The sequence below is a fragment of the Palaemon carinicauda genome, chromosome 37 (genome assembly GCF_036898095.1).
Source record: "Palaemon carinicauda isolate YSFRI2023 chromosome 37, ASM3689809v2, whole genome shotgun sequence".
In the NCBI taxonomy this organism is placed as follows: Eukaryota; Metazoa; Arthropoda; class Malacostraca; order Decapoda; family Palaemonidae; genus Palaemon; species Palaemon carinicauda.
Window position 1 is genome coordinate 26,920,897 of NC_090761.1, and position 10,000 is coordinate 26,930,896.

Here is a 10,000-nt window from a genome sequence, read left to right on the forward strand (position 1 = left end):
AGAGGCTATGGCACTACCCAAGACTAGAGAATAATGGTTTGATTTTGGAGTGTCCTTCTCATAGAAGAGCTGGTTACCATAGCCAAAGAGTCTCTTCTACCCTTACCAAGAGGAATGTAGCCACTGAACAATTACAGTGCAGTAGTTAACCCCTTGAGCAAAGAAGAATTGTTTGGTAATCTCAGTGTTGTCAGGTGTATGAGGAGAGAGGAGAATCTGTAAGGAATAGGCCAGACTATTCGGTGTCTGCGTAGGCAAAGGGGAAGAACCGTAACCAGAGAGAAGGATCCAATGTAGTACTGTCTGTCCAGTCAAAGGACCGCATAACTCACTAGCGGTAGTATCTCAACGGGCGGCTGGTGCCCTGGCCAACCTACTACCTAAAAAGGTACTAAGAAGAATTTGAAAACCTTTGAGTCTGTGTCTGTGATAGATTTTTTTAATCTTTTTTATTAGCGGATCTTTAACAAATTTAAATTTAGATTACAAAAGAAACAGGGGACGGAAGAGAAGACGATGGGTTTACGGGCTAAGAAAACTTGCGGGTGTCGAGTGGCATAGAGAGATCATAAATAGACGCGTGTGGAAGGTCGTGCCTGAGACCTTTGTCCTGCAGTGGACTAGCTACGAATGATGATGATGATGATGAATCTCTCTCTCTCTCTCTCTCTCTCTCTATATATATATATATATATATATATATATATATATATATATACACATATATATATGTGTATATATACATATATATATATATATATATATATATATATATATATATATACAGTATATATATATATATATATATATACATATACTGTATATACATATATATAAATATATATTTATATATATAATGTGTGTATATGTGTGTCTACGAATGCATATATATATATATATATATATATATATATATATATATATAAGAAAGAGAGAGAGAGAGAGAGAGAGAGAGAGAGAGAGAGAGAGAGAGAGAGAGAGAGAGAGAGAGAGAGAGAGAGAGAAAGTAATTTTACTCAAATACACTTTAGAAACTAGGCATTGAATATGAAAAGTAGCTGAGAGAGAGAGAGAGAGAGAGAGAGAGGAGAGAGAGAGAGAGAGAGAGAGAGAGAGAGAGAGAGAGAAAACGCGCGTGAGTTATCAATTTCCTGAACACGAGATAATGGATTTGTCCCTCTCACGTCATCACCTTAATGATGTAGGAAAAAGTCTTCTCCCAGAGGGGCAATTATACCCCCATTCAACGAGACCTGATCTTTAGCCCACGTGTGATTTTTCAGCCTCTATTTGAAGGCTGTGGAGAATTCGGTAGGAATGAAGAGGCTCTGGCAATGAGGAACAGAATCATATTAATTGACTGATAGGAAGGTCATTGATGGTACTAATAGATGAATGGCATTATTATTATTATTATTATTATTATTATTATTATTATTATTATCATTATTATTATTACTATTATCTCCGCCAACGAAGTTGAAAGGTTATTTTTTACCCCTGTTTGTGTTTGTGTTTGTTCGTGAACAGCTTCCTGGCCACAATTTTAATCGTAGAGTAATTAAACTTGCAGGGATTACCTGATACGTAACAAGCTGGTAATTATTAAATTTTGGAGGTCGAGGTCAAGGTCAAAAGTCAAAGTCAGGGTCAAGTAAAATGTCAAATTCACGTAATCAGCCATAAATTTGGACATCGTTGTCACAGAGACTTCAAATTTGATTCATATTTGAGTGTATGAAAATCCACGCCAATTGATACATGTCAAGGTCAAAGGTCAAGATCGAGCAAAAGGTCGAGAAATTAGCTGCCGCGGCGGAGGTCTTCGCTCTACTGAGTGCCCCTCTAGTTATTATTGGTAAAGTCACATTTACATATGAAAAATATCTCTTTTCCAACTGAGAAAACAGAACGAAAAAGATTCAGTTAATGTGCAGCTGTCAGCTTCCCGTGAAGTGCACCAGAATTAATAAAGCCAACTGTACCCCAGTCTCTTTAGAATCTAATCTCAAAATTATCTTTTCTCTTAAAATCAAGTAAGAAAAGAAATTAGAATTACATGAAACGTGAAGTAGGATATAGCGAATGGAGACGTATTGATTTAAAAGCTCAAGATAGAGACGACTGGCGAAATCTAACCGAGGCCCTTTGCGTCAATAGGCGTATGAGGAGATGATGATGATGATGATGAAACATGAAAGAGCTCTCCCACGGGTTGGAAAAGATTTCATGAAAGTTTAATGGATAAATAATCCAATGATAGTCTAAAACCAAATGAAAACACCATCTAGTGATGTTATAGTAAGAGTGATATATTTATAGTGATATGTACCAACCGTGTGTCACACAATTGTACATAATTCCTTTTGTATATAATATGCTTGTATCTTCGCTCTTCCCTCGCACTCAAACGAACATGAAAATTCATGTCTGCTGTTTTGCTCTGAACATTGTCTGTCTCTCGAACATGTTATGTCCTGTTGCCTTGAGGTTTTGTATATAAAGAAGAGTGTTCCTTAATATATAACTCAGTTGATTCCAACCTGCCTTTGAGTTCACACCCTTACTCGGCACCGTCACAATGGTGACCCCGGAGTGACTCGCTCCTCCCGCCTCCCCATCCCCCCTACACCTCTCACCGTTACTATGACGCAGTCAACGCATACCTTCTGCAGCAGTACTCGCCGTCGCCAGCCGCCCGTATAGCAACGCCTTTTCAGCTCTCTCAACAACCGTTGGGGGACCAAAGGGCTTCGCTCACCCTCGGGAAAATGACCAGTATCACTCGCCTGCAACCTGTCGCAGACGGCTCTCCTCGTGATGTGAACCCACTTCATGACTTTCAAACCTCCATCAACGCCTCCACTCGTGACGAAGAGGACATCTCTTCAACTTCAACCGAAGCTGACATGAATGCCGTAGGACACGCCTATGAATGCCGTAAGACACGCCTATGAATGCTGTAGGACACACGCCTATGAATGCCGTAGGACACACACGCCTATGAATGCCGTAGGACACACTCGCCTATGAATGCCGTAGGACACGCCTATGAATGCCGTAGGACACACACGCCTATGAATGCCGTAGGACACACTCGCCTACCCTGTGACGAGCCGGAGTGGCAACAGCCACCCATCATCCACCACTCGCTCGCACCCCAACCAACGACTTCTACAGCCACTCACTGTCGCTAATCGGCGCAGTTTTTACTACTACCTCTCCAGATTCAGGGCACCTATTTAACATGTTCATTATGTCATTTTTAGAGGGGGAGCCATGTACCAACCGTGTGTAACACAATTGTACATAATTCCTTTTGTATATAATATGCTTGTATCTTCGCTCTTCCCTCGCACTCAAACGAACATGAAAATTCATGTCTGCTGTTTTGCTCTGAACATTGTCTCTCGAACATGTTATGTCCTGTTGCCTTGAGGTTTTGTATATAAAGAAGAGTGTTCCTTAATATATAACTCAGTCGTTTCCAATCTGCCTTTGAGTTCACACCCTCTCTCGGCCCGTCACAGATATTATACTTAGAATGATAAACTTAGAGTGGTATTATACTTAAAATGATATACTTAGAGATATACTATATCTATAGGGTTTATATTTACAATGACATGCTTAGAGTTATATTATACTTAGAATGGCATAGTTAGAGTGATATACTTAGAGTGATATTATACTTCGAATGATATACTTACAGTAGAGTGATGATATGCTAAGAGTAACATTATACTTAGAGTGATATACTTAGAGTGATATTATACAGTACTTTGAATGATATACTTAGAGTAATATTATGCTTACAGTGATATTATGTTTCGAGTGATGATATACCTAGAGTGATATACTCAGAATGATATTATACTTAGAATGATATACTTAGAGTGATATTATACTTAGAATGATATACTTAGAGTGATATTATACTTAGAATGATATACTTTGAGTGATATACTTGAGTGATATTATACTTTGAATGATATACTTAGAGTGATATTATACTTAGAATGATATACTTAGAGTGACATTATACTTGAGTGATTTTATACTTAGAATGACATACTTAGAGTGATATTATACTTAGAATGATATACTTAGAGTGACATTATACTTGAGTGATTTTATACTTAGAATGACATACTTAGAGTTATATTATACTTACAATGATATACTTAGAGTGACATTATACTTGAGTGATTTTATACTTAGAATGACATACTTAGAGTTATATTATACAATCGATAGAAATGACATGCTATAGAAATCCAATGACGAAATCACCCTAACCTCATGGGCAGTATGTGTACGTGTGTATATGTGTATGCGCAGAGAAGAAAATATGAATCATCACTTTTAAGCTGCCTATCTTGAAAGGAAGGCCATCTGTCATGGTGAGATGTTGGATTCGAAGAAAGCAAACACTCCAGGGAGTTTGGAAGGAGTCACCTCTGGAGTCTGAGAAATACCTGGAATTGTAAACACGGCCCCCCCCCCCCTCCCCCCCCCCAAGAAGTAAGTCAGTTAGTCAGCATGATTTGGGATAGGTGTTTAAAGGTTTAAAGGTTTAAAGGTCGCTCATGAATGGCAGAAGCAAGGGGCGGTGACATTGCCCTAGCAATCTGGACAATCCCCTAGAGACTGACCCTATATTATATGATCAGCGCCCAAGCCTCCTCTCCACCCAAGCTAGGACCAGGGAGGGCCAGGCAGTGGCTGTTGATGACTCAACAGATAGACCTATAGGCTCCCCAAACCCCCCAACCTTAGCTCACAAGGATGGTAAGGTTGCAGACACTAATGGCACTAACGAGTCTGAGCGGGACTCGAACCCCCGACTGGCAAACACCAGGCAGAGACGTTACCAATCAGGCCACAGCAACCTCACCTTCATGAGAATTGTACGCTTTCTGCTTTTCATTTCAGCACTGTTCATTCAAATCGCTTCTTACCTTTCCGTGGTTATAAGCAAGAAAATTATTATCTCTTTTAAATTCAATATTCTAAAATTCTTAGTTACATCATTGTACGTCTTTGAGATAACAAGGTGATTTTTTGTTAATCTTAAGTATGAAGAAATATATTTTCACTTAAGAAAATAGTTATCTCTTTTTTCCTTGATTTTAAAAACAAATTTCTCAAAATCTTAGTTACATCATTATATTACCGCTAGGAAGTTGTGGGGTCCTTTGATTGGCCAGATAGTATTACATTGGATCCTTCTCTCTGGTTACGGTTCACTTTCCCTTTGCCTACACATACATCATATGTGATATGACATTCAGCTAGGTTGTTACTTCGTCTGATCAATAAATCCTACAGTCCTAAGTATATCATTGTAAGTATAATATCACTCAAGTATAATATCACTTTAAGTATATCATTGTAAGTATAATATCACTCTAAGTATGATATCACTGTAAGCATAATATCACTCTAAGCATAATATCACTCTAGGTATATGACTCAAAGTATAATATCACTCCAAGTATATCACTCTACTGTAAGAAAACCATTCTAAGTATATCACTCTAAGTATAATATCAGCCACCTTTAATTTGCTTTTTTATCCCCCCACAAGACTAAAGAGGTATTTGTAATTTGGTAAATCTTGATTTGGTTGGTACTTACTGCCATGAATATGTACAGTATATGCTTAGCATTGTAGTTCTCAAAGATCATTTTCCTTTCTTTTATTCCACAAACAACACATTCACTCACACAGATTTATATGCACGCACATGCCTGTAGGTGATCAAACAGAGATTACACATTAAGAAAGAACTCTTTCTCTTTCTATACTCACGTAGATAAACATGGACAGTCACACAAGATATTACAAGCATGTAGCTACACCATTTATTGCACTTTCTGTCACTTAAGTGAGTGTCTAATGCAATGCACATTCCCTGGGTTGAAGTACATTCTAAATTCATTGAACTAGGTATGAAGGATGATATAATAGATGCCCTTATGTTTCTAACAGGTAATACTCAATCAGTTTGAACTAATATGTTTGATTTGACTCTAATGAAAGGTATTTTCCATTTACTGTTAAGAAGAGTTTTTTTTTTCTAGTTATTAATTACTTGATAACGTCAGGTATTGGTTCAAGTTCCATTGATGGTTATAATCTTCTATACTTTTTTTTTTTTTTTTTTTTTTTTACGAAGATCCTTGAGTTAAGAGGTCAGGGTTTGAACAATTTGTATGCAAAGGATCATGATGATACTGGGAAATATCTGGCGTAAGATTTCACGCTTAGTATAACATGTACCAAATAAATAGTTTCTTGGAAATTAGGTTTCATGAATCCTCATGTGAATACTCTTGGCCAAGTTCGAAAATAGAGGAATATTATTTTTGATATCTGCTAACATAGCAAATTTGTGTATTTATTATTATTGCTGCTACTACTACTACTACTACTACTACTACTACTACAACTAGTAGTAGTAGTTCTATTGTAATTAGACATTTCTAATCTATTACTAATTTTATCATAAGTATTGATATCATTGCAGTTATTATTGATACTATCATCAACATCATCATTATCATTATTCTATAACTATTATAATGATTAAAACTGAATATAGACACATACGTATAACGATCCCTTGCAAATTCATTCCTGCTAACTTTGAAATTTCAAAGAGGGGATTTTAACGATTTAGCAGCGATGCTTATAGTACGATAAACGTACGGAATTAAGGTACGTCATTTTTTCCCTACTGTACGGTATGGAAAAATAATAGAGGGTATAGTCCGAAATTGCGGTACGGTATTTTAACAAGGTACGAAGTACGTACCGTACCAGCCTTGCTGGGGGGAACATGATACCATCCATATATATCTGGGACTTCTTCATATCTCTTACTACAGTTCCATTTTTCTTGTGCTTGTTGTGTTCTTCTTATCTCCTTGTCTGTAACATGCTAGACAAGACGCCAGCCACATTTGAACTTCTTGCTACCATTGGAAAAGTTATGCGATCCTTCAACACTGGCGAGAAATTGCCTGCTACTATAGCCTGATATCTACCGCCGATCTGTTTCTGCCCATATAATGTAGTTGAACAATTTGTAACATAGAAGATGAAATGAAAAAGAAAACGAAGGCATTGAAAAGAATGCCTTGTGTATGTTCTATTGGTGTTGGTGGTTAACTTTTTTGTGCTGATAGCCAATATCACATAAGGTTTTAAAAGTAGCTTGGCCACCATTCCGAACAAATTACAGACCCAAGCTTACATTCAGGTTCTTTTATAAGAACCATTGTCTCCCTGTCTCTTTGTTGAACACTAAAGTACCGATAATCAACCCAGTTTTTTCATTTTTCATAACCTCGTCAGCACAATCTTCTGAGATCAGGGGATATTCACCAATCAACATCCGGTCTCTATTACATTTACAACGCCAAGCAAATCAAGACTCTTCAATCTGTATGGCACTCCAAAATCAAACCATTGTTCTCTAGACTTGGGTAGTGCCGTAGCCTCTGTACCATGATTTTCCACTGTCTTGGGTTAGAGTTCTCTTGCTTGAGGGTACACCCGGGCACACTATTTTATCTAATTTCTCTTCCTCTTGTTTTGTTTAAGTTTTTATAGTTTATATAGGAAATATCTATTTTAATGTTGTTACTGTTCCAAAAATATTTAATTTTTCCTTCTTTCCTTTCCTCACTGGGTAATTTTCCCTTTTGAGGCCCCTGGGCTTATAGTATACTGCTTATCCAACTAGTGTTATAGCTTAGCAAGTATTAAATAATAATAATAATAATAATAATAATAATAATAATAATAATAATAATAATCTTAGGTAGTGCCATATCCTCTGTACTATGGTCTTCCACTGTCTTGGATTAGAGTTCTCTTGCTTTATTCAAGTTTTTATAGTTTATATAGTAAATATTTATTTTGACGTTGTTACTGTTATTAAATTATTTTTTCCTCTTTTTTTCCTTTTCTCGCTGGGCTAGTTTCCATATTGGGGTCCCTGGGCATATAGCATCTTGCTTTTCTAAGTAGGGTTGTAGTTTCGCAAATAATAATAATAATAATAATAATAATAATAATAATAATAATAATAATAATAATAATAATAATAATAATAATAATAATAATAATATACGGTACGTCTTTGAGATACCAGGTTTTTTTTTTTTTTTTTTTTTTTTTTGTTAATCTCAAGTATGAGGAAATAAATCTTCATGACTTAGGCATTAATTATATTTGCATGTACTGTACCACTCCTTTATTAAATAATTCTAGGAATTGGTTAATTTCTAGATATTTCGTATTTACTTCACCTTGGGAACACTTCACAAACACGTCACGATGCTTCTCCTTCCTAATAAAATGATATTTCAAAATATCTTATTTTTTCATGATATGACGCAAGAGGGTCTATCAGTCTTGTCTATCTGTTTATCTATATATCTATTTATTAGTCTATCTGCTGAAAGGTGAAATGTTTGAATGATATTCGCTACTCATCTCTCTCTCTCTCTCTCTCTCTCTCTCTCTCTCTCTCTCTCTCTCTCTCTCTCTCTCTCTCTCTCTCTATGTGAATAAAATGTTCGTGACTTATTCATGAATTCTTATATTCAACACTTATCTAACTGATAAGATAATGTTTCCTATTCCATTTTCATCTCTGAAATGCAAGTTGGATATTAGCTATCGTTTCTTTAATCAGATTAACCTCTTGCGTTCTAGCTCAAATTAAAATCATATATGTTTACATTGATTACCAGAATAGCACAGTTTAAACCTTTAAATAGCGTCGCAGTAGTGACTTCATTGTTAGGAATAATACCTCTCTCTCTCTCTCTCTCTCTCTCTCTCTCTCTCTCTCTCTCTCTCTCTCTCTCTCTCTCTCTCTAGGTCAGATTCCATTAAACTATGTGACATGAATTATATTATTTGATTTTTATTTTATTTTTATTTTTTTTTTGTAAAAGATTGCATACGTTTACATCTATATTTTTGCAATAGAGTAATTACGAGAATAATGTAAATCAATAAAACGTGATTGTATTTTTATAATAGAATAATAGACATTGCAGATTGTTGATATAACGCATGTTCTTCTGTCAGCAAATTTTGCTCATAATCGAGGAAAGTCATTCAGGCTGTGCGTACTGAAATAGAATGACGATGACACGATAAAGATCAACCATGACTTCGGACTCGGTCAGTGATGTAATGACATTTGCACGATGACAATGCTAGTCCTCAGGAAGGGAACGTTGACCGTGTGCTGGAAACAGAAAGACGGCTCCTTCTTCTTTGCGTTTTGCAGGTGATAGACACTTTGGATTCTCTTTCCTTCTTCTTCTTCTTTGCGTTTTGCAAGTGATAGACAGCTTGGATTCTCTTTCCTTCTTCTTCTTCTTTGCGTTTTGCAAGTGATAGACAGCTTGGATTCTCTTTCCTTCTTCTTCTTCTTTGCGTTTTGCAAGTGATAGACAGCTTGGATTCTCTTTCCTTCTTCTTCTTTACGTTTTGCAGGTGATAGATAGCTTGGATTCTCTTTCCTTCTTCTTCTTTACGTTTTGCAGGTGATAGACAGCTTGGATTCTCTTTCCTTCTTCTTCTTTACGTTTTGCAGGTGATAGACAGCTTGGATTCTCTTTCCTTCTTCTTCTTTACGTTTTGCAGGTGATAGACAGCTTGGATTCTCTTTCCTTCTTCTTCTTTACGTTTTGCAGGTGATAGACAGCTTGGATTCTCTTTCCTTCTTCTTCTTTACGTTTTGCAGGTGATAGACAGCTTGGATTCTCTTTCCTTCTTCTTCTTTACGTTTTGCAGGTGATAGACAGCTTGGATTCTCTTTCCTTCTTCTTCTTTACGTTTTGCAGGTGATAGACAGCTTGGATTCTCTTTCCTTCTTCTTCTTTACGTTTTGCAGGTGATAGACAGCTTGGATTCTCTTTCCTTCTTCTTCTTTACGTTTTGCAGGTGATAGACAGCTTGGATTCTCTT

At 36.4% G+C, this 10,000-nt stretch overlaps 1 protein-coding gene across 1 annotated transcript in view; it reads right to left on the reverse strand.

Moving 5' to 3' along the window:
• Positions 1-10,000, reverse strand: part of LOC137629242 (uncharacterized) — a 19,848-nt gene that overhangs the window by 3,396 nt on the left and 6,452 nt on the right. The window contains exon 5 of the mRNA XM_068360508.1: positions 9,918-10,000. This exon is cut by the window's right edge and continues 208 nt beyond it. Coding sequence (XP_068216609.1) covers positions 9,918-10,000 — 83 coding nt within the window. The remainder of the gene's footprint in view (positions 1-9,917) is intronic.